This window comes from Serinus canaria, chromosome 8 (assembly GCF_022539315.1).
Source record: "Serinus canaria isolate serCan28SL12 chromosome 8, serCan2020, whole genome shotgun sequence".
Classification (NCBI taxonomy): Eukaryota; Metazoa; Chordata; class Aves; order Passeriformes; family Fringillidae; genus Serinus; species Serinus canaria.
In genome coordinates, this window is record NC_066322.1 from 237,768 (window position 1) to 265,217 (window position 27,450).

The 27,450-nt window shown below is 47.4% G+C and overlaps 1 protein-coding gene across 1 annotated transcript; it reads right to left on the reverse strand.

Moving 5' to 3' along the window:
- On the reverse strand, positions 1 to 27,450 carry TNNI3K (TNNI3 interacting kinase; the record flags this gene model as incomplete). The annotated part of the gene is made up of 24 exons (XM_050977502.1): positions 1 to 310; positions 423 to 502; positions 2,083 to 2,252; positions 2,464 to 2,523; positions 4,052 to 4,161; positions 5,108 to 5,240; positions 6,408 to 6,460; positions 6,619 to 6,671; positions 10,537 to 10,641; positions 10,980 to 11,174; positions 11,288 to 11,345; positions 11,434 to 11,526; positions 12,517 to 12,573; positions 12,961 to 13,047; positions 13,571 to 13,720; positions 14,295 to 14,389; positions 15,903 to 16,007; positions 16,096 to 16,240; positions 18,663 to 18,801; positions 19,103 to 19,201; positions 23,619 to 23,729; positions 24,221 to 24,318; positions 25,857 to 25,942; positions 27,263 to 27,450. Coding segments are annotated over 24 exons (2,541 nt in total), but the record flags the coding sequence as incomplete, so codon positions are not given.

The following is a 27,450-nucleotide window of genomic DNA, read 5'->3' on the forward strand; positions in this document are numbered from 1 at the left end:
TAACAGCGTGACTAACTCTGTAATTGCTTCTAGAGGAAGAGTTCAACTTCTGCTGCCCTGCCTCTCTTCTCTTTTTTAATGCCCCATGGCCAGGCTTGCTGTTGCAGGGCACGGGGTGGTTAGCTGAGGCAGATGCTAAAGCAGAGAGCAGGATGGGGACATTTGTCATCCAGGGATGTCAGTGTGACACTCAGGGCTCCGTGGTGATGGCTGGGCTGGGCAGCTGGATGCTCCATCCCTCAGCTGCTGTCCTCCAGGCTGCTGCTGCAGGAGTGGAACCTCATGGTGCTCAAGGGGTCCGACACGTAGCCTGCAGGAGCAGAGAGGGTCCCTGCAGCTGGCACAGAGTGCTCCCTGGCCCTGCCCCAGCACGGCAGCCTGTCCCGTGCTCGGGAGTGGGGCAGCACTCTGCAGCAGCTCACCGTTTTTGTCCACGGGTGGGCACTGGAAGCTCCTCCTCAGCTCATCCAGAGACAGGCCCTGAGAAGGGGGCTGCCCGGTGCTGCAATTTAAACAGGAGGTGTCAGTTTGTGACTGGTGATGGCACATCTCCAGACCATGAGAACTTTTTTCCCAGAGTGGAAGGAAAGAACAGTACCATGAGACATCAGCCTGGGGCCCAGCCACAGCAGTGCAGTAAACAAAAAGCAAGAACAAGACATGAAGTGAGACTGTGACCCCCAGGCATGCTGGCACTCAGTCACCCTTCTCAGAGTAACTGCCCTCAAATACCCCATTTGGGGCTTCACAACTGTCCCTGGATTGCCATCTTGGAAACAACTCCAGGCATCAATCCAGCATCATTGGCATGTTTTTACATGTCACTGCTAAAGGTTCTTGCAAGTACATTTCTCAGGCAAGGACGATGGTGGGATTACCTTCCAGTCATGGACCAAACCCACTGTCTTGCTAACATGTGGTTCATCCCTGATCCTAGAGATGGCAGTTGCTGTGTTTGCCCTTGAAACCAGTTCTCCAAGTGGTAGGTATAATACCTCAGGTATTTACTTACTGGTACAGTAATACAGAACCCATGTGTGTGCCTTTAAAAATACCAGGAGTTCTTACTGTTCTGCAGTCATGAAATGAGTGATACCCAGCTTTTAGGATGTACCGTGGTAGGACCAGTCCCAGCAATGCTGACTCCCACAAACCTCTGTCAGGCTCTTCCTTACATAGCTGTGTCCCACCTCTGTACCTGCTGGAAGGCTCTGGATTCTGTCTGTCTGTCCATCTGTCCCTTCCCTTCTCACCAAGGACACTTTCACCTTCCCCCGCTGCCCCCCCAGTGGCAGCCTGCTCCCTGTGATGCACAAGCTGATGGCACAGGTCCAGTGGCACAGGTCCAGTGCTCTCTCCTGGTCCTGCCACGCCACCTGCCAGCAGCACAGCCTGCTTCTGTCCTTCAGTCAGGTCAGAGGAGCCCGCAGAGCCTGTGCCCAGGCAGCCTGGGTGTTCGGTACCCACCCCTGTGCCCAGGCAGGGTGTTGGGTACCCTCCCCATGCCCAGGAGGTGCTGTGGGTACCCACCCCTGCGCCCAGGCAGCCTGGGTGTTTGTTGGGTACCCACCCCTGTGCCCAGGAGGTGTTTGTTGGTACCCTCCCCATGCCCAGGAGGTGCTGTGGGTACCCACCCCTGTGCCCAGGCAGCCTGGGTGTTTGTGGGTACCCACCCCATGCCCAGGCAGCCTGGGTGTTGTTGGTACCCACCCCTGTGCCCAGGCAGCCTGGGTGTTGTTGGTACCCACCCCTGTGCCCAGGCAGCCTGGGTGTTTGTGGGTACCCACCCCATGCCCAGGAGGTGCTGTGGGTACCCACCCCATGCCCAGGCGGTGTTGTTGGTACCCACCCCTGTGCCCAGGCAGCCTGGGTGTTGTTGGTACCCACCCCATGCCCAGGAGGTGCTGTGGGTACCCACCCCATGCCCAGGCGGTGTTGTTGGTACCCACCCCATGCCCAGGAGGTGCTGTGGGTACCCACCCCTGTGCCCAGGAGGTGCTGTGGGTACCCACCCCTGTGCCCAGGCAGCCTGGGTGTTGTTGGTACCCACCCCTGTGCCCAGGAGGTGCTGTGGGTACCCACCCCTGTGCCCAGGCAGCGCAGGCGCGCGCGTTCACGGCGTACTCCAGCTCGAAGCGCGAGCGCAGCGCGGCCACGTGGCTGCGGCCAGGGCCCCCCCGGGCCACCAGGCAGTCCGAGGAGGACGAGGGGGACAGGGACCCGCTGCTGTTGCTGGAGGCTGGAGACATTAACTGGATTAAGAAAGAAAAGCAAAGGTACCATTATGGCAGATTCCCAAGTCCTTTCTCATCTCTCTCTCATAACTCGTATCCCACTCGTCCCTGGACTTTTCCAGCAGCTCCAAAGCCACCCTGTCCTCGGCCACTGCCACTGTCCCTGTCCCCACTTGCACTCCCATCTGCTTGCACACACACACACAGACCTCCCCTGCTGGGTCCTTACCTCAATATTGCACAGACACTCCTCCAACTTTGTGACAACTTCTGAAAACTCTGGTCTCCCCTGTGAACACACCAGGCAAACCAGAGCTGGGTTAAACATGGAAGGGGGCAGATCTGGTGGGATTGGGCTGACACACAGGGAAGGGATGAGCCATCATTTCCCCTCTCTGAATTTCATGGCATAGCTGTCAGTCTGTCTGGGAATCTGATGAAATTTGCTAGTTTGGTGCTGAGCTACAACATGAAGATGTGTGTGCACATGAACTTTAACTGCAATTCATCTTTTTCTGTAACAATCAGATTTGAGCTAGTGATGACTAGGTCACGAAAAAACCTATCAATAAATTATTGGCTCTGCTCTTTAGGCTGACTTTCTCTTTGCCCATGAGCAGGACTTCAGACACAGCAGCAGCAGCAGGGGTGAGCAGTGGACAAGCTCCTGGCCAGCCTGCCTGTATGGCCATCCTCCTCCCTCCCTTGTCCATGAGAGCTGCACTTAATAAAACTAAATGTTTACTTCTTCACAGAGCTCAGCCCCAGGCCTTATGGCAAATTCTCTGGCTCTAATTAAAGCTCACAAATCCAATTAGCCAATGAAAAAGACTTCTCAGGAGATGCTGCTAAGCTTCTAATCACCAGTTTGCCTTTGGAAACAGCTGCTGTCAAAAGTTTCTGGGAAACAGATGTTCAAGTACCTGATAAATAGAAACAGAGACGTGGCACATGGGAACTAGTTTTCAGCTGGGATGAGCCTTGAATGAAATGAAAGATAAATAAAAGGATATATTTTCTAACTTGGAGGCATTTCATGGCCATCCAGCAAAACCCCCACTCCCTTTTTTTTCCTTTACACTGAGCAGACCTTGTGGAGAATTTTGACCTGTGAACACTTGTTGAGCCCCAAAAATCACCATTTTTCCATAACAAATGGTAGCAAAACACTTTCAGTAAAGCAAAATAGAGCCTAATAAAGAACAGTAGCAAAAAAACCTTAATAAAGATAATTTTGACAAGTTTTTCCTCACATCTTGTGCAAAGTTCTGGCCATCCATGGGCTGATTGAGCCATCAATTGTTTTATAGTTCTGTCCTGAAGCTCTTAAACACTGGCAAGACAAAGTGAAATTGGAGTCCCAAATGGGTAACAAGCTGCACTGGGACTCTGAAAAGATGGTTTCTCCTTATAGGGGCTGGGTGGTGGTGGGAATGCTGACAAGACTCAGGGAGTGCACCCATCTCAGTGCCTGCTTCAGTCAGCACTGTAATATGACACCTTATTAATGAATTTAATATGAATATGTGTTACATGCTGTCATTAACCATTGCTTACAAAAATCTGAGAGCAGCAAGGAATTTTCTACTCATTCTGTAACAGCTCAAGTCATAATCAGCATTATGTGATTAATTAAGTTTTGCTGAAAGGATAAATGTTAATTTACTTCCCTCCTCAATTCACCAACTCTCCTGTGTTTCCTGACCCACCCCATTGCCTGCCCGGGGGCTTTCTGCAGTGACCCTTCCCACAGAAACCGTGATTTGGGGGCATCAGCCAGAGCAAAGTGCCCATTTTCCCTCTGCTGGGTCACTCACCTCAGGACAGGCGTTCCAGCCCCTCATCAGCAAGGCAGAGATGGGCTTGGGGATGGAGTAGCCGATGGGGGGGCGGATATGGTGATAAGCCATGTCTGCTGCTGCTGCTGCTGCATGGGACAGCCAGAGACACCCGTCAGCACCCGGGGTCACCCCAGCCCCAGGAACACCCCTGAGACACACCTGTCAGCACCTGGGGTCACCCCAGCCCCAGGAACACCCCTGAGACACCCGTCAGCACCTGGGGTCACCCCGGCCCCAGGAACACCCCTGCCCACCAGTGAGACACCTGTCAGCACCCGGGGTCACCCCGGCCCCAGGAACACCCCTGCCCACCAGCCCACTCCTGAGACACCTGTCAGCACCTGGGGTCACCCCAGCCCCAGGAACACCCCTGCCCATCCCTGGGACACCTGTCAGCACCTGGGGTCACCCCAGCCCCAGGAACACCCCTGCCCACTGCTGAGACACTGCTGAGCCATCCAACCAACGAATAAAGGCTGGATGGAGGCTGGAGGTTCAAGGAGGCTTTTGCCCTCAGACCCAGAGCAGACTGAGATGCCCATGCCATGGCCACAGGCCCACCTCTGGTCATGGGTCAGACAGCAGTGAGGGTCTCACTGGCACAGGGGCTGAACTCTCCCTCCTCAGCCACGCTGGCTCTGACCACGTCCTGCAGCACTCATGGCCCCCAGCAGCTCTTGTCAGACAGCCAGGGCTCAGAATCTCAGCAGTGCCAAGTGCAGCCCTGGAAATGCTGCTCTGCTCTTGTACATCCCCCTTCCCCCAGGTGTGTGGGTGCTGTCCTGAGGCACACCAGGGAGATGTACCAAGGAATGGCTTTGCAATCCCAACAGTCGTGTGAGAAACAGACACCTTGCACTCAGAGTGTCTTGTTCACAGTTCTGGACCTACATAGGATAGTTCTGTGCTCTTCACCAAATGCCAGATCTCAGCATTAATAACACCCTTCTGTGTGATATGGGTTAAAATTACACAGTGTAGGTACTTCTCGACTTCAGAGAAATGTAAGACATGGTTCCTTGAGCATGTTACCTGGTTTCAGGTGAGCAAAGGGAATTTCCCCCGTCAGCAGCTCCCAGAGGCACAGGGCGTAGCTGAAGACGTCGGCTTTGATGGTGTACCTTGTGCACTGGGTGAACACCTCAGGGGCCATCCAGCGCAGGTTCTGCCCTCCAGGAAACAGCAATCACACGTTAGCCGAGTTTGCCTCCTCACACAAGCACCTATTCCTCTACCTGTATGCTTGTTTTCCTTTGTTTCCTTATTTCCTGCCTCCATCACGCCATAAAATAATTGGTAATCTGCCAATTAAGGAGAAACTTCCACCTGGCTTGCAGGACCCAGCCAGTGTGTCACAGTGTATGTGCCTGCATTAGCTTGGTGCTCAGGTCCATGGGGCCAGGCTGAGCTGGCTTAAAACATCACAGCAGGGTGAGAATAAAACCAGAACACCAGGCCCAAGGTCTGGAGAGCACATCCCGTGGTCTGAGAGGTACAGGCATGTATGCCACACAATGGGAATGCACCACTGCTCCAGCTGGCAGAGGTAAAAGCTGGCAATAGCTGCACTGGCCTGGGGTCTGCTCTCCTGGGGTCTTGCTGCTCCCTGCAGACCCCCAGTTCTGAGGCTGCTTCACAAGCAGCTCCTCTCTCCCTGGGTAATGGGTTCAGGGTGGATTTTTAGAGTCCTTGTGCTCCCCGCCCTCCACCCAGACAGTGAGTGCCACTACTGAGTGTTAAAGAGCTGCTTGCCAAGGCCTGGGCAGCACCACCCCCCTCTGGCACTGCCCCTCCATCCCCTCCCATCCTCTCCCATCACCCAGCCCAGCCCACATTAACAGCTGGGATGAGCATTCCTGGCCATGGAGGGACACACAGGACACATCTGGAGCCAACCCAGGAAGACAGCAAATCTGTCTAAAGCTGTAAATCTGACTGTGAGCAGCAGGCTGTTGTGAAGAAAAGAACTGTGAAACAAGGGAACCAGGGCTGAGTAGCTGCTAGAAAAAGGAGCCACCTGCCAACAGCACGTGAGTAGGGAAGAGTGGATTAAAAACAACTCTTTATTAAGGAATTGGAGCAATAGAGCTCCAAAGGCAGCCTTGTAAAGCATTGTTTTCTGCTGCTGATGTTATATATTCCCTCATCTCTGTTATTGAAGACAGAGGAAAAAAATAAAACCAAGACAGAGGAAAACTGAGAGAGATTTAATACTACACCTGTCCATCTATTCCAACAAATGTATTTCCAATGTCTTCTTCTCCTAAACTGTGTTTGCCTGTATGTTTGATATTAATTATGTGGAACAAAACAAGAAACAGAAGAAACAAACCCCAGGTTGTTTTGTCATGTTGTCTTCATCCAGGGATTGCAGAAATCGAGATTCTGAAGCAAAGCAAGAAGAAGAATTACTCTCAGGCCAATACACTTCTTACACAGGAGTCCTACCTTAAGTGCAGTTCCACAGGGCCCTCTCAGTGAGCACATGTTTAGTTTTAGAGAATTAGGGGTTAATTTATAAGTGTTTCATAAAAACTCCTTACCTCCAAAATCAGCAACTACTGCATGCCCATCCTCATACAGGAGAATATTGTGACTGGGGAAAAAAAAAACCTATAGGTAATTGTTTGATAGCTTGTTAAAGATGGTGAAAATGCTATAGTTTTGGGTCATAGCTAAGCATGTGAGCTCAAATCCCCTCCTTGGAGAGCTAAGTGTCTACAGGTATGCCTGTAGTGCACATTGCCCCTGAGAGGGCAAGCCAACCTTTGACTGACGTGCACACAACAAATCCAGAGGGACTTTTAGAAATCAGCAACAAAACCACAGGGTTTCAAACAAAATGGAAACTTGGAGGAAAACCCACATGCTGCTTTAGCTAGGTCACAAGTTCCTCTGGAGGTGAAGATTTCCCTGCCCCACTCACTGCACCTTCATGGCCCAGGGCTGTGGGAGGCTGAGCAATCACAACATAAGCAATGTGGACACGACAGTGCTCTCAGGATATTTATCAAATGCTGACCGAGCCAAGAAAGTTCAGAAGAGTGAAAAGAGTATGAAAAACAGAAATGAAAAAGTTGGCAAGAGTTTACATGAGGAGGGAAAATGGAAGTAATATTGATGGTCTCAACAAAAAGCACAACTTGCTCACATTAGAGCTGCAGATACAAACAAGAACAGTCAAGTGAGGAACACAAATTTTACCAGATAACAGTCTTAGGCCAGAAAAAAATTTAAGCTCTCTCAAGCAGGACTCCTACAAATCACTGCCTTCAAGATTTCCACCTTCACCTAAACCCAACCCTTGGGATGATAAATTTAATCATAAAAATGTAACCATGACTCTTTTGATTTATATTTGATCTGATTTTAGCTCTCATATGCACTTTCCATCAAAACATTGACACGATTTCAGTAAGACACGTGGAATTGTTCTGAGACCCACAGCATATGCCAAATGAAAATATGAATGAAACACGAGGCTGAACTAGAGAGACTCTTGAAGGCTGTGCCCCAGGGTGGGTGTAGGTACACAAGCCATACAAAACTACAGACTTTGCTGTGGTCCTTGCTCAAATTTGGTCTCTGTCAGCAGGGACAGAAATTATCACCGTGTCTCAATGTGAATAAACTGCACTGAGCCCCAGCTTCAACTTCAGCCTGTCCCAGGATTGTGCAGACTTGAATAAATCCAACCTGACAAGTCAAGACATGATGAAGACCTAGGCTGGCAGTTTTTGTGGAGAAGCAGAGAAATCATCTGAAATTCCCTTTCTCCTCATGGCATGCATCAGCCTTTCACAGAATCACAGAACCTTCCAGTCTGGAAGGGAAGTGTCCAAGACCTCCAGGATCACAGAGTCCAACCTGTGACCAATCCCCACCTTGTCCCCAGCCCAGAGCACTGAGGGCCATGCCCAGGTGTTCCTTGGACACCTCCAGGGATGGGAAATCTGCCGCTGCCCTGGGCAGCCTCTTCCAATGCCCAACCACCCTTCAGTAAAGAAATTCTCCCTGATGCCCAACTCGAACCTCCCCTGGCCCAGGATCTGACCACCAGTGCTGAAATGCTCATCTTGGTGCTGAGGGCACTGAGGGGCATATCTGAGAGCAGGGAGCAGGCTCTGGGAGGGGTTTGTCAGTCTGGTACCCCCACGGAGCACTACAGTTACTGATTTTTCTTTTTTTAAGTAAAAAATCCACCCCACAGAAATGAGGCTTGGAAGGTACATCTTAAAAATGCTGTTATTGCCTCAGTGACACTTGAAAATTTGAAAACCTCAGATGAAACAGGTTAAACATTGTTGTTGAAAGGCTAAATGTTAATTTACTTTCCTCCTCAATCCACCATTTTTAAGATTGTGTTTTAAGAAACACAGCAAGAAAAATCCAAGCTGAACTGAGCTGGCAGAAGACTGACACTGAGTTCAGCAGAATCAGAAATTAATTGTCTTCTGTTAAGGTCACAGGGATTGCAGTGGTGAGAGCAGGCATTGTTCTCCTCATGAAGCCATGGAAGGAAGAAAAGGAGATAAGAAGGAGGAGTGTGCAATCATCCTGGCTTTGAGAAAGGACATGGTGCTGGATCTGCCAGGCACGGGGGCTGCTCTCTCCCATGGCAAGTGACAGGCTCAGCACGTCCCTTTCACAGGGATTTGGGCCATTAAAAGATCCTTCTGCCTTTAACATGCTGTGGGTGTAATGAAAAGCAAGGGATATTTTAAGATTTCACAAGGGATATTTCAACAAAGAGGAGTCGCAGACTCCATCCTCATTACCACCAGGCTGCCATCCTCTCTTTCATCTCCCTCACCAAGCAGCTCTCAGAAGTGCTCACAGACAGTTAGAGCCATCAAAAGCAGGTCAGTGGCTCAAAGGCTTCCTCCAGCCATGTTCAGCTGCTATGGCTTGAATTAAATGGGTAATAAAATGGTCTCTCTTTTATTAAAGTGCTATAATCATCGTGGCTGCCATCCCTCACCATGGTGTAAGTGGTAATGGGTTGATGCATGTCACCATTCCTGATGGCTGTCAGAACTGAAAAGCAAAATAAAACTCCCAATTATTCTTCAAATGGAAGGATAACCCGTTTTCCAGGGCAGAGGCACGAAAGATTACTTTTCTCCTCTATTCTGTCAAGCCATATTGCAGGTTTATTTAATGCATTATATGCAGGGCATTAGATTTCAGAATTCACAAAGGTGGTGATGAGTTATGCGAAAATTTAAGGTAAAAATGTGAGGCTCCTGTGAAGCCCCTGGCAAAACTTAACATAGAATTTCACTCTTAGTCTTTCTCTTAAACTGCTGCAAAGATTTTCATCTGGTAATTGTGCCTGTGGGTTGGCTGGGACTCATGCTGCAAACATGACTCCTGCTCTTGCACTAAACTTTCAGAAGCTGAGCTCTCTCAGCAGCACACATCAATGGCACCAACAGCCTAGAGCACATTATCTTCTGACCCTCACAAATATGATCTCTATGGCTGCTGTGGGGCTTTCTGGCTCTCTGTGAAAATACTGGTTTGGGTTTTCTTTTGAGGACATAGCTATTTAAAATCCTTCAGTGCAGAATTGTTCTCCTCAGAGCCACCAAGGCACGGAGCTGCTCTGTGAGGTCTGAGCCTTGGCTGCCCTGGAGCAGCTCCACAGGCTGCATGCAGAGTCAGGCACGGGGCTCTTGGCTGGTGCCACTGCCTCAGGAGCAGGGCTGTCCCTTGGAACAGCATGGATCTGGGGCCTGGAAGCACTGGGCAGGGATGCAGGCAGGTGAGGGAGGCTCAAAGCTCAGTGCAGATGCCATTCCAGCCTGCCTGCTGCTCTCAAGGGCTGACACAGCTAAGGACCACGTTTTGTCACTTTCACCTCCAATCTTGCAATCAGTGCAGCTCAGGTATTTCACCCCCCGTTGCTGCAACATGCACCAGCCTGTTTCCATAGCTAGAACACAAAGAACAGGCTTTTCCCTGCAGATACAGAGCCCCCAGTGCTCCCACTGGGACTCCACCAAGGAGATGGATGAGTGCCCAGTCCCGTGCAAGCTCCCAGCTCCCAGGGGGAGCAGTCAGAGCTGCTGTTAGCTGTAACAAACGAGCCCAGCAAACAGAAACACACCAACTCAGTGACTGGGGGAAGTATTTACAGTAAAAGAGACAAAGCAAAGGGATGGAGAGGAAGTGAGAAGGGAATGTGACCAAGTGCCCTTTGACAGATGGGAAAATTCAGCAGTGGAGAACAGAGAATCAGGAAAACAAACAGATGCAGGAAAACAATGTCAGGGACTGCAGCCTTCCAGTACAACCACAGTTCAGCTGTTGTGGCTTGTACAGGTTTGTATAAAACCCCTGAGACTATTTTCAACTGAGTGCTGAGGAGACACTGGGGTTGCAGGGGACTGCACAGTGTCCCTGTGGCTCTGAGCCTTCACGTTGTGCAAATCCTTAGGTTAGAGACAGAAACTGACCTGTTGAGATCCCGATGTATGATGGGCTGTGTGAGGTTGTGGAGGTACTCCATGCCTTTGGCCACATCTACAGCAATGATTAGTTTAGACTGCAGATCAAGAATTCTGTATTTTGTAAAAAAAATATAAAAGATTACTTGAAGTTAATAGACAATTGAAAATTATTCTGATCTGTAAATCATGCAACATTTAAAACTGCTTTACAGACAAAATAATGTTACATAACTATGTAAGTAAATCTATATACTGTAAAATAATGACAATAACAAGTTTGGGAAGACTCATCAGTTTACCTTGCACACCCAATAAACTGAACCAAAGCTCAACATTTTCTAGGGTGTTCCTTTCTCTGTTGTCCTATGCTGAAATGAATATTTACATCAGCTCAGATTCCCCGCTCCTCCAAATGCTGTAAGCAGGCCCGGGGTGGATGAGGGCAATACCTCTTCTGCTCGTGGAGCAGGGAGAAGAGGGATCCCCCAGAGATGTACTGGGTGACAATGGCAAACTGGCTGGGGTCATCCAGGCAGGCTCCCACGAACTGGATGACGCAGGGGTGGTTCAGGCGGCAGAGGATGGAGACCTCGCGGCAGAACATGTCCACGTCAGACTTGGAGCAGTAGGTGTTGGCTCGGTACCTTAGGGTGGCATGAGAGGGAGCAGAAGGCAAAGGTGTCATAAAATATGGGCTTGTGAAATGCTTCAAACTAGGGCATTGCCCAAGCAGGATGGAAAAGCCTGACAAACTTACCGTTTGATGGCAACAATCTTATTTCTACATCGTCCCTTATAGACTTTTCCAAAAGACCCTAAAATAGTTTAAAATAAATAAGCTCAAATATGTTTGTTATGTTTGTTATCAAGCGTTTAAAGTGAATGCACTTTCCCTTCTGGTACCTGAGCCGATGATCTCGTGGAACTCTATCTCAGAGAGCTGCAGGTGGAAGTGTGATGGCAAGCCAGCACGGAGGAGGAGGACATCAGCCTTTTCTGCAAGAGAAACACCCACCCTGTTTGTAAAACCTGGCCAGGGGAGGACAGGCATGAAAGCACTTCAGAACTCCTGCACTGGGAAAGCTGATTGTTCCCTGTAAATGGGCTGCTCCTCCTGCTCCAGCAAAGCCCAGGGACAGACCCATCCCTGCAGCCTTGCAGGCTGCCTTGGGCTCTCCTGGCTTTAGCACCTGCCAGCCACCAGCACTGCCCCACACTCCCAAACCCTGCCTGCACCAGGGGGTGGCAGGGCAGAATTCCTCACATGGAGAATTCATCCCTTCCTTCTGTGCAGCCAGTGCTCATTGTGCTGCTGGGGATGCTATTCCAGAGCCAGCTGGCTCTTGGTGACATGTGGAATCAAAACTTTGCAACTGAATTTAGTTGTCAAATGTCTCTTTCTTGTTGATCTTTTTAGTTCATTATTATAAAGTTTATCAGAATATTTCTAAACAGAGCATTTTGATGATATAAGGATTTGATTATATTCAGAGTGAACATTTAAAGTGGAAAATTGAAAATACCACAAAAAAAAAAAAAAAGGAAAATATCTTAAAATACCCTAAAATATTTATCTGAATGTTTCAGCTGTATTTGTTTCAGAGCAATAAAAATTATTTTTGGACAGAAATTTTCTTATAAGGATGATCCAGGCATTCTATGGGGTGATTTAAATGATACTTTGCATTCCTGGCGAAATGGGTATTTCATTAGTGCTATTTCACACCACAGCCTTTCCTCAAAGAAATAAAAAGAAATATATATATATATTTAAAGTGAATGAAAACAAGGCAAATACAGGAATTGTCATTATACTGAGTAGCAAAGTTAAGTACATTGTTTCCTAAAATTATCCCAGGGAAATGGAACAATGTACCATAAAAAGTCCAGGAATAATGAATCCTGTGTAGGATGTTCAGGCTGACAAACACCTTGGGTCAAAGGACCACAAAAGTTCCCATTTTCCCAATTTGCCATTGCAAATACCTTTTGTCATGCTTTTAATCTTCCCCAGGGGGGAGGGCACTGACACGTAGGACCCGTCTGAAATGAAGAACAGAGTGAAATTATGGAGTTCAGAGACAACATAAGTGATGGTGCTGATAAATTAATGAGTCACTGATGCCAGAAATAATTAATAATAAGGGGTGAGGGTTCAGATGAACACACCCACACATCTGATGGGAGCTGGTTGGGCAGGGATACAGCTCATTTTCCTCACTGCACCAGGCACAGCAGGCTGGGCTGTTGTGTGGCTGCAGCCTCGAAAGGAATCTGAGCATGGCCAGAAGATGCTGAGTCCCATGACTGTGATTCTAGTTGTGCTGGACAGGACTGACCCAAAGCTCTCTGACATGGGAGGAGCACTTCCAGAGATTTCAGCAGTCTTTGGATCAGGCCCTTTGAATGAAACGACTGCCCAGCCCATACCTCCTCCAGGCTGGGAGTATTCATTGCAGGGGGATTCATCCTGAGGTCTCTTGTAATGCTTCAGGAGGGTCACAATTGCATCGTGACCTGGGAAGGAAAGAGAAATACAAGGGTTTGCAGGTAACTCAAAAGACTTTAAAAAAAATATTAATTTATACTAAATATGGGGATTTTTTAAAAAATGTAAAACATGACTACAAGATATGCAGACACGGTGATGCTAATCTAAACCTACTGCGATTCTTAACTGTAGAAATGTGGGAAATTTCTGCCAGTAAAAACAATATGTTGTTTTCTTGAGTCCACCTACTCCTAAAATGCAAGATATGGCAGAGGAAAGCCCTGCTGCAGAAATCCTGCAATGGAAATTGACAATAGTCTTCAGTGAACTCTTCTTGAGTTTGTGCTGGATTAAACTAATGTTTACAGAGATCTGAGAGGACAAATTGAAGGGCTGGTGTTCATACCCTTTGTGCCTGGGGAGCAGGTGGTGGGAGCTGTCTGCAGGAGTTGCCAGGTTACTTTGCAGCGTTATCTCCTTCCCCTGCTGCCCTCCCCTTCCTGCACAGCTTCGGTGGGTTTTGTAGCAGAAACCAGAAAACTGAAATACCTTTCTCGTAAGCCCACATCAAACAGGTCTGCTCATCCTTTTCTCCACTGGACCTGCTGGGATCACAAGCTACAAGATTCATATCAGCTCCGTTATCCAGCAGGAACTGCACGAGGCGGATGTGGCCGTGGTAGCAAGCACAGTGCAACCCTGCAACACCAGAGAAGGGTGGGCAGCACAGCTCTCAGAGCACTGCAGTGGCACTGCAGCAACAACTCTGAAGTGCAAATTGTTCTCCTTGATAAATAAATATGTGGTCGAAAAATCCCTGAGGCAAGAGGTGAAAATTAAACATGAAGGCTGCAGGAACCAATCTATTGCCTCTGCACCATGTGCCACCTGCAAACCACATTTAATGACTCTGTATGGGAGGAAAAGCAAGTGGAAACAAAGGCAGCTCTGTGTAGTGGGGACAGGAAGGTGTGCAGCCCTTCAGACACTACATTCCAGAAGCCTATCTCTTTGCAGAATAACTTCTAACACTGCTTAGAAGCCTTAATATGGGAGGAACAGTTTACACCAGGTTTTGTTACTCATATACACCCTTATGAGCCTGATACATCCTCACTGAAGTTATCACTTCTATGCCTCCAGTAACAATATTCCAAGAAAGCTGTGCTCTGTCTGAAAGGTGCTGGGGTGCTGGAAATCCTGGTGGTGTGTGGCTTCCCAGTATTTTGGTGCTGGTATCCACCCTCATACACAGTAAATATGGAGATGTTACCTGTGTGCCCATCTCTGCCCTGATGATTGATGCTTACAACATTCTGGTCAAGAAGAAACTTGACAAGGTCTATGCTCTTTCCATAGGTGCAAGCACTGCAAAAGAAAAGGGAGTGGTGAGTGCTACAGTCCATAAAAGAAGTACTTTGGTTAGCCAAAAAAGAATTACAAAGAGATAAAAATGCAGTAATAAGGGATCATTTGGAATGGGCAAATGCATGATCAATTCACCAGAGAATATTCATTTTTACTGGTTCAGAAACATTCTAATTATTGCCAAATCACCTAATTTTGCACAGTTGTGCAAACAGTCTGTGCTGCAAAGTGTCTCCTAAACAGCCCTTCCCAAAATTCCAGCATCCCAACCAATCCGTGTTCTGCCACCTGGTTTCTCCTTCAGGGTACCTGGCTCAGCAGACACCCAGGAGGAACAAGCTCTGATCCCAGCTCCCAAACTGGAGAAGGAGAGGGACCACTGTCCAACCAGGGCTGGGGAACCTGATTTTCACTGCCTGGTTCTGCCTCTTGCTTCATGCCCTGTCCTGTATCTCATGACACAAACTGACCCTGCCTGTGCAGCTCCCTGCTCGCTCTGCCCCTCACCTGGCTCTGGGTGAGACACCTGTAATGCTGGGTGTTGTGACACATTTGTAATTCTGGGTGTTGTGAGACACTTGTAATGCTGGGTGTTGTGAGACACTTGCAATTCTGGGTGTTGTGAGACACATTTGTAATGCTGGGTGTTGTGAGACACATTTATAATTCTGGGTGTTGTGAGACACCTGTAATGCTGGGTGTTGTGACACATTTGTAATTCTGGGTGTTGTGACACATTTTTAATTCTGGGTGTTGTGAGACATTTGTAATGCTGGGTGTTGTGAGACATTTGCAATTCTGGGTGTTATGAGACACATTTGTAATTCTGGGTGTTGTGAGACACCTGTAATGCTGGGTGTTGTGAGATATTTGTAATTCTGGGTGTTGTGAGACACTTGTAATTCTGGGTGTTGTGAGACATTTGCAATTCTGGGTGTTGTGAGATATTTGCAATTCTGGGTGTTGTGACACATTTGCAATTCTGGGTGTTGTGAGACACTTGTAATTTTGGGTGTTGTGACGTTTGTAATTCTGGGTGTTGTGAGACATTTGTAATGCTGGGTGTTGTGACACATTTGTAATTCTGGGTGTTGTGACACATTTGTAATTCTGGGTGTTGTGAGACATTTGTAATGCTGGGTGTTGTGAGGCACTTGTAATTTTGGGTGTTGTGACGTTTGTAATTCTGGGTGTTGTGACACATTTGTAATTCTGGGTGTTGTGAGACATTTGTAATTCTGGGTGTTGTGAGACACTTGTAATTCTGGGTGTTGTGAGACATTTGTAATTCTGGGTGTTGTGAGGCACTTGTAATTCCGGGTGTTGTGACACATTTGTAATTCTGGGTGTTGTGACACGTTTGTAATGCTGGGTGTTGTGAGACATTTATAATTCTGGGTGTTGTGAGACACATTTGAAATTCCGGGTGTTGTGACACATTTGTAATTCTGGGTGTCGTGCTGCATGCGTGTGTCAGTGGAGCTCTACTGACAATGGCATTTGAACACCTCACCTGTGGAAAGCTGTTTCACTGAATATATTTTCTTTAGTGAGACTTTCTGTTCCTGAGAGCTGAATTATTTCCTTGACAACTTCAAACTTCCCATTGTAGCAGGCCCTGCAAAGGAAGCCAGTACAGAGGGGTTAGCAACACCAGCCTTCCCCAGCGCCCCAGACCTGTCCAGCAGCTGCTCCAGGGCACTCACAGGTGTAGAGGGGTGTCTCCATAGATGTTCACCACGTGGGGCTGCACCTCGAAGCTGCTCTGCAGTAAGAACTTGACAATGTCATGGTGCCCAAACCGAGAGCAGAAGTGCAGAGGCACATGATCTTCGTTGTCCTGAGCATTCACTGCCGGTTCGCCCAGGAAAAGACCACAGAAAGGATTTTATCCTTAACACAGTGTGCCTGGGATTGCTTTGGATATTTAGTAGAATTTCATGTGTCGTGTCTATGCATTTTGAAACCTCCTGGAAAAATATTTGCGGACGTATTAGTTTAAAATTGAAATTTCTGTGATCTTTTGGATATCAAACCCACGTTGCTCTGTGCCACCTGCAGTGCACTGTCAAGGTGATTTTCTGAACTTGGGGCATGACTTCTTTCTTCCAGCTGCAAACTTATTGAGTCTTTTGACAAAGCTTTCCATGAAGGGATCATGAGTCATAAATGACATTTAGAAAGAGCAATTTTGAAGCAAAAGTAAGATAACAACAACATCAACAGAACCGGGAACGTCCAGGCAGCACAGAACTGCTGGCACCTACCAGCAGTAGCAAAATATTCCAAGGGCAGTTGCACAGAGTGTCCCTGGGGAATCCTAGATCTGCAGATGGGATTGCTGGAGCCTGCCAGCTGTCCTGGAGCTGCCCTTGCCAGGAGCTCTGCCTGCTTAGGGGACGGGCGATCGCTGCGGGCTCTCTAGCGAGTCACAGTGTGTTAAAAGAAACAGCTCAAGTTTGTGACCCCAATTACTGGTCTGCACTGAACAGTGCCAAATTTATTCAGGTTCTTTCCCCAGTTCCTTTCATTCCTGGGCACCAAAGACTTTTCCTCTGCTGCTGCACTTACAGCAAGTTTCAAAGTGTGCTACTTTAAGAGCAAAAGGCTTCCCGCTTCCAGTCCCCCTTTTCTCTTTTTTCTGTGCTGAAGATTTTGAGTTTAAAGAGAAAAGAACCTGAAATGGTGCCCCAGATCCTTTCCTTTTGGAATAAGCTCTCTAACAGAGGGCAAACCTCCCACTGCCTTGTCATGAGGAGAGAACATCTCTTTTTCCCCCCTTTATTATAATTATATCAGCCCAGTGCATACCCATCGAGGCTGGAACACCTTGAGCTCACTTCTGGAAACAGCACTCACAGACCTGGCTGTGCTGCTTCCCTCCACGCTTTTTTATTGCAGGAGGAGGATGTGTGATTGCAGGCAGGACTCACAGAGAACATGGCAAATTGATGTTTTAACGAGCAGTGTGTTTCCAAGCAATGTACTGTTACTTCCCAGAAAACATTTCTGTCTCTTACTCTGAGGATAAGAAATTAATTTTTCAATAATTGGGAATTTGCTCAGTATTTCACAGAATGATAGAATGAGCTGGGTTAGAAGGGACTCCCCTGTGGGCAGGGACACCTCCCCCTGTCCCAGGTGCTCCAGCCCTGGGTCCAGCCTGGCCTTGGGCACTGCCAGGGATCCAGGGGCACGCACAGCTGCTCTGGGCACCTGTGCCAGGGCCTGCCCACCCTCCCAGGGAAGAATTTTTTCCTGGTGCTTAATCTACCCCTGCCCTCTGTCAGTGTGAAGCCATTCCCCTTGTCCTGGCTCCCCAGGCCCTTGTAAATTGTCTCTCTCCACCTTTCTTTAAGGCTCCCTTCAGGTGCAGGTAAGAATCTCTGCACTGATAATCACAAGATGTATAAAATGTGACCTGTGAGTTGTAGCATTTGTGTGCCACTGTGGGGTGTGTCAGCAGTATGCAGGGGCACACCTGTGACACAGGTGTCACTGCAATGAGGAGAAAGGCTGGAGAGTGGCACATTTGGTGCCTTCAGAGTCACTGAAGCAGCAAAAGGGGAGGGGACGGAGCAAGAACAAGAACCCAGCAGAACCACCAGCTGCACACTGACATCAGCCACAGGAGAAAATATTTTATACATTGCATTCATGCAGAAGATAAGCAATGAAGTGCAATGTCCCAGCCTGAGTGACATCACTGTGAGGCCACCTGGACTAAGAACTCATACAATGCCCAAAGTGTGCTGAGAGACTTCTGTGCAGCCCATCAAGTCTTCACACAGGCACGTTCTCAGGCAGAAAATGGCCCACAGTGAAGAGTGGGAAACTTGTGGAGCATAATAAATTATGTGATAAAAAATCCCCTTTTCTGTGGAATTTCGATTTCCATACGAATTATTTTAAATTACTTGCTGTACCTCGCTCACTAGTTCTCTGCATTTGAGTTACTTTGACTACAGATCCCCACCACAGGGCCACATGTTCCCTGCCTGGATCAATGTCTAAATAATGAGCCACCTCTGTATAATAATTGTAATTTTGTCTTCTGCCCCTGTTTTTCCCCTCCAACTTATTACAGAAAAAAGAGTAAACGTGGGGTGACAAACCAGCATGCTTAACCAAGGAAAGATTTCCAGCTGCTCTTTTCTTGTTTCAGTTGTCCAAAGATGATACACAGACCACATAGAAAGAGTATCTCTTAGGAAGCTAAGACTCTGTTTACAAAACACAGTGTTAAAGAGGATTTTTAAATATCTTTTCTTACCATCAGCTTTGCTTCCCTCTTCCATCAAAAGCTTTGTGATGTTGAGAAAGCCTTTGGCAGCAGCCAGGTGAAGAGGTCTGTCCCCAACTTCACCACTCGCATTCACATCAGCTCCAAACTTCAGTAACAGGTGGGTTACCTAAATATTTAATTAGGGTTGACTAAAAAAACCATGAAAATAAAACTTTGAGAAAACCAGGTACAATAGTGCATTGGGCAATACTATATGTGAGCATCTCTGCAAAGTTAAAACAGGGAGAAGGGATTCAATAGGAAACTCATTTTCAACTTACACGTCTATAAAAACATTAAAATTCTCAAAAGCAAGCACACATTAACTCTGAAAAACATTCTCTGTGGTGAATGGACAGCAGGCCAGCCAGCCAGAGAGAGGGACAGCCTGAGAGTGCCCCAGGGCAGGGCTGTGAGTGCCCCAGTACCTGCTCGTGGCCGTAGTAGGCAGCGATGTGCAGCGGCGTGAAGAACACGGCGTCCTGCACGTTCACGTAGGCCCCGTGCTGCAGGAGGATGTCCACAGCCTGCAAGAGAGCAGCAGCAGTGCCAGCAGCAGCCCTGGGGGTGTGTGCTGTGTGCCCTGTGCAATACTGTGTGTGTGTGTGTGCTATGTACAATACTGTACAATACTCTGTGTGTGTGTGTGCTATGTGCCCTGTACAATACGGTGTGTGTGTGTGTGTGTGTGTGTGTGTGCTGTGTGCCCTGTACAATACTGTGTGTGTGTGTGTGCTATGTACAATACTGTACAATACTCTGTGTGTGTGTGTGTGCTATGTGCCCTGTACAATACTGTGTGTGTGTGTGTGTGTGTGTGTGTGTGTGCTCTGTGCCCTGTACAATACTGTGTGTGTGTGTGTGTGTGTGTGTGTGCCCTGTGCAATACTGTGTGTGTGTGTGTGTGTGTGTGTGTGTGTGTGTGTGTGCTATGTGCCCTGTACAATATTGTGTGTGTGTGTGTGTGTGTGTGTGCTGTGTGCTCTGTACAATACTGTGTGTGTGTGTGTGTGTGTGTGTGCCCTGTACAATACTGTGTGTGTGTGTGTGTGTGTGTGCTCTGTGCCCTGTACAATACTGTGTGTGTGTGTGTGTGTGTGTGTGTGCTGTGTGCCCTGTGCAATACTGTGTGTGTGTGCGTGCTATGTACAATACTGTACAATATTGTGTGTGTGTGTGCTCTGTGCCCTGTACAATACTGTGTGTGTGTGTGTGTGTGTGTGTGTGTGTGTGTGCCCTGTGCAATACTGTGTGTGTGTGTGTGTGTGTGTGTGTGTGCTATGTACAATACTGTACAATATTGTGTGTGTGTGTGTGCTCTGTGCCCTGTACAATACTGTGTGTGTGTGTGTGTGTGTGTGTGTGTGTGCTGTGTGCCCTGTACAATACTGTGTGTGTGTGCATGTGTGCTCTGTGCCCTGTACAATACTCTGTGTGTGTGTGTGTGTGTGCTGTGTGCCCTGTGCAATACTGTGTGTGTTTGTGTGTGTGTGTGTGTGTGTGTGTGCTGTGTGCCCTGTACAATACTGTGTGTGTGCATGACATGTGCTCAGCTGGTGTAACAGGACTGTGAGACCTCACGCCCCCAGTTTAGAAAATGTCAAACAGCCCCAAACAAACGGGTTATAAAGGTGCAGAGCATGTACAAGTGATCAGCTTACAGTACTTGAACTGAACACTGAATGTCACTGATGCTTTATAAATGAGACTGAAAATTGGTGTGCCACTAAAACACCTGATTTACTCAGTAAGAGGCACAGAAATGGCTGTCTGGATATTCTCAGAACAACCTTTAATTTTCTTCTAGCCATTATGAACAAAGAGCTGTAAACAGATCAGAGTTTTTAGAAGTGAAAAAGTCACACAAAATGAAAGATCCTTTTAAATTTAAATGTGTGAAGGTAAATCCTCAAACATGGAAGGATTTCTTTGTATTTTAGAACATAAGAGCTCTTTGGCTTCAATAAATAACCCTAAGTGCTTTCTTTCAAAGTTCTACATTTTTTGGTCCTTCAGGAGGCCCATGTTTTTTTGAAAGCCATGAACTCTCAAGAAATGCCTTGCTGCCTTGCTGCCAAAATAGAAGCCTGAATGAAACCATTGGGTTCTACACTGAACCTGAGGGGGGTCTTCTGAAGCACGAGGGGGTCCTTGGGCACAGAGGGCTTGGGCTGGGGATTGCTTCAGAAGTTCTGCATATCAGTTGGGTGGGTGCAACGTTTTGAGTGCCATGATGATGAAAGACACTGGAGCATGAGTCACGACAGAGTGAAGAGCTGGGGCTGAAGGGCTACCAAGGACGGGCAGTGGCCAGTCCTGCACTGTGCTGCTCCCACCAGTGCCTGCCCACGGAGAGCCCCTGCAGGAGGGCAGCCACTGCCAGCTGTCACCATGCACCCCTGTCACCTGCTGGCCCGGCTGAGACCCCAAATCCTGTCAAACGTGCAACAACAGGGACAGTCAGCCCAACCCAGCAACCCTCGAGTGCTCAGAGAACACAAACTCTTCCCCAGCAGCATCAGTTACAGGGATTGCTTCTTTACACAATTTCAATTATTCTTTTTTCATGAGAAGGCCTGAAGATATTTTCTGCATAAAGTCTGTGCCCTGACATATGTAAATGCATCCATTTCCCATTAGTTTTACCCATTTTCCATGGCATCAGCTGTGATTTCCCCTGGAGGCAGCACTGCAGGGCCAGGTCTGATTATTGCCACTCGTGGGGTTCTGCACCCTCCTGGAATGCCCTCAGATCCCTCTCGTTGTGATCCCCTCGCCCCCTTCACATACAGCCAGAACTTCCCTTGCCAAATGTCACGTGTGCTGACATCCTTTTGCTGCTGATCTCAAAAAAGCATTTGACTGCATAACAGAAACCTGAAGAAAGATCCCCTGAGCTCTTTCTGCTGGCTGTTCTACCAGCTCAGCAACAGGCACTCAGGGGATGGGTGGGAACATGCTCAGGTGCTAAATAAAGAACACACTCCATTATTTAGCTAACACAGCTGGTTCCCTCCACTGTGTCTGGCCAATTTTCAATATCTTGGTGAGCCAGAGGTGGGAACACAGAGCCAGCCAGCCAGGGATTTAATGGTTTGGTGGCTTTCAAATGATTAGTCTAAGACATTTTCCAGCAAACTGCCATGATAAAACTGAAGTGTAGCTGTTGTCTCTGAAAAGAGATGTTTGGGCCTGTAGCTTTTACACAAACATGACTGAAACATCTTTGGACCAGCCTGATTTTAATTTAGCCATGAACTGTGAGGCTGTAACACATTCAGGGATGTGAATAACTCCAGTTAATAACTCCATATTCTCCCCAAACTCGTTGGGAGCTGGAATTCAAAATTTAGGTTCGTCTAGAAGCTCTCAAGGTGGATCTTCAAGGTGAAAAAACTGTGTGGAGTGATGTGGATCCATCCCTGCTGATGAACATAAAACTGGATGGGTTTTGACACATTTTCCAGGCTGTAGCAATGGCAGCCGTGCCTGCTGCTTTGTGATCCCCTGATAAATAGAATTTTGTGCGCTGTACTAAGCAAACTCCACTCAAGTGTAAATGATGAGAGGGGTACAGAGACAGGCTGGATAGTCTCTCCGACAAGATATCTTTCTAGGAAAGAAAAAAGGAGTCTTAGAAAGCACTGAAAGCTGTCACAGGCATCACAAGTAGGAGGCTATGCTGGAGGGATGTGCAAGAAATACTTCAGAAACTAAGTAGGAAAAAAAAAATATTTTTATCCTCAGGAGACTGACAGTGAGTGAAGGTGAAGCTTGTAACCCAGGGGACGTTCCCAAGCTGCAGAGAAAGCAGCTGGGTGGGCTGGTCTAAGGCAGCCAGCAGCATCCCAGTGGGTTCAAACTAACGCTTCCCTCTCCTTGTACAAACAAATGTTATTTCAAAACACTACTTCAAACAACTTGTACAGCAGTCTTACTTTGCAATTTTTCTTAAAATTCTCTTACAAAAGGTTTATTCAGAAGTTTTTTGAACACTCAAGTCAGTGATCTTCACTTCAAAGACAATTAATTAAGCCACTCTGAAGGTTAGAAGGAGCCAACAAAAACCCCATGAGACAGACATAAGGACTTTGTCTTTTGGAAAAGGGCAAGGGATAAAAACTCATCCTTATAAGGGGGTTTGAAAAAATGATTCCACGTTTCCATGAATATTAATGAAATTGTGGACCAAACAAGTTACTTTATCTGGCAGAGGAACTTCTAAGCTGATTGAAAATTTCACAGCTATGTAAAGAAGGAAAGCAAGAACTTGGACCATAAATCCTTGGTTCCCTGTGCAGCAGATGAACCAAATGAGTTTATATATATATGGAGTCCCACTCCATTTATGGAGATGCTTCTGATACAGAGCTGATCATTCCAAAGGAAGAAATAAGAAACTTTTCAATACTACTAACAGTTTCTTATTGAGTTAATATTGTTGGGTTGTGAGCATCCTAAACTTGCCCATAAACTCAGCAGGAGCTCAGGATGTGGGAGCAACAGCAGGTCTGTCTTTGGCATTTACAGCAGAAGGCCCAGATGTTTTAAAAATTGCTTGAAACCCCAGAGTGCTCAGAGAAGACCTCTTTGTAGTGTCCACAGGGGAGACATTAAACACCTGTGAATGAGACCATCCCAGAGTCAGGGCTCAGGTTAACAGCTCCACCACCATTCTGCACAGGACTGTTAGAATCAAAGAATCATCAAGGTAGGAAAAGACCTCCAAGACCCATCAAGCCCAACCTCTGGCCTGCGTCCTTTTGTGCATGTTTGTTCAGTGTAAAAATACCTGCGCAGATACAATTTTCCCAAAATGCAGAAAAAATCAAGCAAGACCCAGCTGTACTTGGCCAGTTCTGAGATTTGTTTCAAAAGGCAGTAAAGCAGAATGCCTGCCAGCAGGAGCACTGAGCAGAGTCCTGCCCAGCCCGAGGGACGTACCTGGGGGTGCCCGGCGATGGTGGCCACGTGCAGGGCGGTCAGCGCTCCGTACCCGACCTGCTGGATGTCAGCCCCGCCGTGCAGCAGCGCCGTCAGCAGCTCTGCCTTGTCCTGCAGGCCAGAGCGAGCCCACATCAGTCCTGGCACAGGCTCTCCCAGCTGCAGGGAGCAGCCCAGCCCTGGCCTCCCCAGCTGTGGCACAGCTGGCTGTGGCAGACAGGGCCCAGCCGTGGTCCAGGGGCTCGGAGTGCCACGAGAGGCTGGGGGAGCTCTGCCCAGCCCCAGGACTCTCTCTGCTGCCAGACTGAGGCCTGGCTGTTAAAAAAGCCTCTGTCCTGATTTTATGGTGGCACTGGACAACTGCTCTGTCTCGAGTTGCACTGATGCCTCCATCAGCCATTCCAAAGCAATATCCCACCCCATGGATGACTGCAAAAGCCCATGCTGATTCCTGGGCATGGGCTCTTTATGGGGAATTTCCCTATGCACCACAGATGTGATTTTTACCAGAAATAATGACTAGAAAGCTCATCTAGACAGTTCAGACAAATCAGTTGCTCAGTTCTGATTTCCTGTCATCCATTCTATTTAAAATAATTTACCTTATAAGCTGCCAAGTGCAGAGCTGTAAATCCATTTCTCGTTAGTCTGGACGGGCGCAGCCCTTTCAGCATGAGAGTTCTGATGTGGGATTTGTTGCCTTTGGAGAGAAAAGCAGAAAAAAAAGACAGTTACAGAAAGAACATGCAGATGAGGCAAGAAGTTCCTACATGAGTTTGAAAGCAGAGAAATAGATATCTCGACTGCTGACCTGAGGCAAATAATAAAATATATATTTTGAAACTTCAGTCTGATGAGGCTGATGGAAATATCTCATTGGCCAGGACAGTTGTGGGTCTGGCCACACACCAGCTCACTGTTTGTTCACACTTTAATGAGGATTTGGTAAGGGTAGCTGAGCTTCTAGAGAAGCAAGCTCCTCCTTTAGCATCCAGAGCATGCTGCAGAGAGCTCCATGAAACAGAAGGTGCTTCTGGAACCTCTGGTTCCTCAGTCACTGAGCTCCTCTGCCATCTCAGAGCTGGAGCACTGCTCTCCCTGCACAGGACATCCTCACAAGGACAGTCATTTTGGGCAGGGCTAATGTGGCTCCATTAATGTGGGCCAGGCCGGGAGCTTTGCTCTGACCTTTCTGACACACAGTGAATAAATACATAAATTCAATAAATTCATCTGCCTTTTCAATACTTGTGACAGTAGCCAAGGACAATGTCAGATCTAGCAGCTCTTTGCCCTTCTCTGAGTGTTCCCAGGACTAATGATTAATGTGTGTTTCCCTAAAGTTCCTCTCAGCTACCCCAACTGCGCTGATGTTCCCGGGTATGGATGCCATCTGTGGATAGGATCTCCCACTCAAAAATGACAAGTAAAGATCCACTCATTTCTCAGCAGTGAGGGACCAGGTTGTTCCTCATGGTGAACATCTAACTAAGATTGATAAAATCATTTATGCATGTCATTAGTCAGTACTTTGCAGAGCTGAAACCTCAGGGTAAAAGTCTCTGCCTCTCTCAGCCGATTTCTGCTGAAAATTGTTTAACAAGAGCAAAGCAAGTGCATGAACTAATGACTTTTTTGTGGATAACAGAGCAGCTGTGTGGATCCAAGTGGAAAATCCCACCATTAGTATGTTTGTATGAGCATCCCAGAACACATCTTGTCCTCTCCCCTTGTGTATTCTGATGTGCTGTCTGGAAAAGCCCTATCAGCTGAAGTTTGTCACTAGAGCATTTCAGTTATTCTTCTTTTAATCAACGTGAAATAAAATACAGATTTTTTCATTACGGTAGGAAAGTTGGTGGTGAAAGTACAGCAAAGTGCTGCTACAACAAGGTCCCTGTCCTGGAGCCTGGGCCAGGACAGAATCCAGAAAAGTGGAGGCAGAAATGCTCTGTGATGGGTGCTGAGAGCTGCTGGTCAGGCTGAGGAGCTCAGGGCAGCTCAGACCAGGCTGAGAGCTGCTGGCCAGGCTGAGGAGCTCAGGACAGCTCAGACCAGGCTGAGAGCTGCTGCTGGCCAGGCTGAGGAGCTCAGGGCAGCTCAGACCAGGCTGAGGAGCTCAGGGCAGCTCAGACCAGGCTGAGGAGCTGCTGCTGGCCAGACTGAGGATCTCCCCGAGAGCACAGCCCCGTGCCAGCCAGGGCAGGGCCAGCTGGGCAGGGCCCTGCCCACACCTACCCCCACAGATGCAGCACAGGTGCAGCAGCGAGAGCCCGCTCTCCGTGCGGTAATTCAGGTTGACTTTGCAGAAGGCTTCATCAGAGCTGAAAAAGGGATTTTACAGATGATTACTTCTCTCATCTTTCAGCACAGCTTCTTGCATGTGGGAAACATTTAAAAGAGAAATCTCAATGTAATTTCTTTGAGACACGAGGCTGAGTTTATACCCAGTTTACAGTCTGTAAACCTAGAAATACTTTACTACTATCAGGTTGAGTGGTCCAGATTCATTGTTTCCTGAGAAATCCAGCTATGCAAGCAAAATATATACATTCTAAATTTATCTAAATTAGGGGAAATAAGAGGAAAGGCTCTTAAAAAATATAAACAATGCATATAAACTCAGTGTCTACATTAATGCAATAATAACTATGACATATTTTTAAAATACCTGTATTGATTTAAAAATGGTGAGTAGGACATGCATAGAGCAGGGGCCATCTTGCTAAATGGAAAGACTAGCCAGGAAAAGCCTATCAAAAAGTGAGTTTATACTCCCCAGACGAAATCACAGGGACAGTGATCACTGTTCTTGCTTACAGGTTGTTAAATGAGAGTACTTGGACATTTTAGCTTTTGTCATTGAGCCCTGTGGGTTTCCTTCAGCACAGACTGATTTGCTAGTAATCCATCAGACACTGTAAATAATTACATTTGTTGAAAACTAAATACACCTACAGTTAATACTGCTTTGGAGAATCCCAATTTTGGCCTGCCCAGAGAAGTTTCCATGCAGTATCAGCACACTCATGACCCTGGGTTTATAGTTACACTTGGATTTGTGTAACTACAAACCCACCCTGAGGGAGGAACATCCATTACACACATTTAACAAGGTTACAATTTAAAAAAACCCAAAAACTTTCAATACTTTTCCCAACTCATTCCTAGTCTGTGAGCGGGGAGTTTGCTGCACTGGAGCTTGGCAGGTAATGAACAATCTGTGTTACTCAGCTGGGTGAGCCTGCTGTCCTGAGAAAACCAGCACCACCCTAACTTTGAACCCACAGCTTTTGTGTTTGCTCACAGTGGTACACCCCAGCAATGTTCCTGGCTGCAGAAACACACCAGCAAAACTGAAAAGTGCACAGCAAAATCAGACATTGTGCTGGAGCTAATTATTTTACAAAGGTATATAGGTGTTTGTTGTAAAATATTGGCATTAATAATCAGCAGCCACTAATTTTGGTACCCTGCTGTGGGGCTCTGCCCAGCACTGTGATGACATATTCCCAAAAATAGACATAAGGAACATGCATTCCACACAGGAGAAACTCTGTCCATATAAAACACCTGAACTGGAAATGCTGTTTGATACCAAACAGCCATTTGAAAGAAACCAACAGAGTGACAGAATATTTTACCTGAAAACATGCTTTAACTCTGCCAGCTCCTTTTCCTTGACTTGCAGGTCGTCCTCCAGGCGCTCCGTGACTGTGGCATAGGATTCACTGACTTTCTTCTTCCATTCATCTACAACACAAACTCCAAACTGATTAAACACTTCAAAGCACAGAAATAATAATGTCGCAGTAACCAGAACACTGGATTT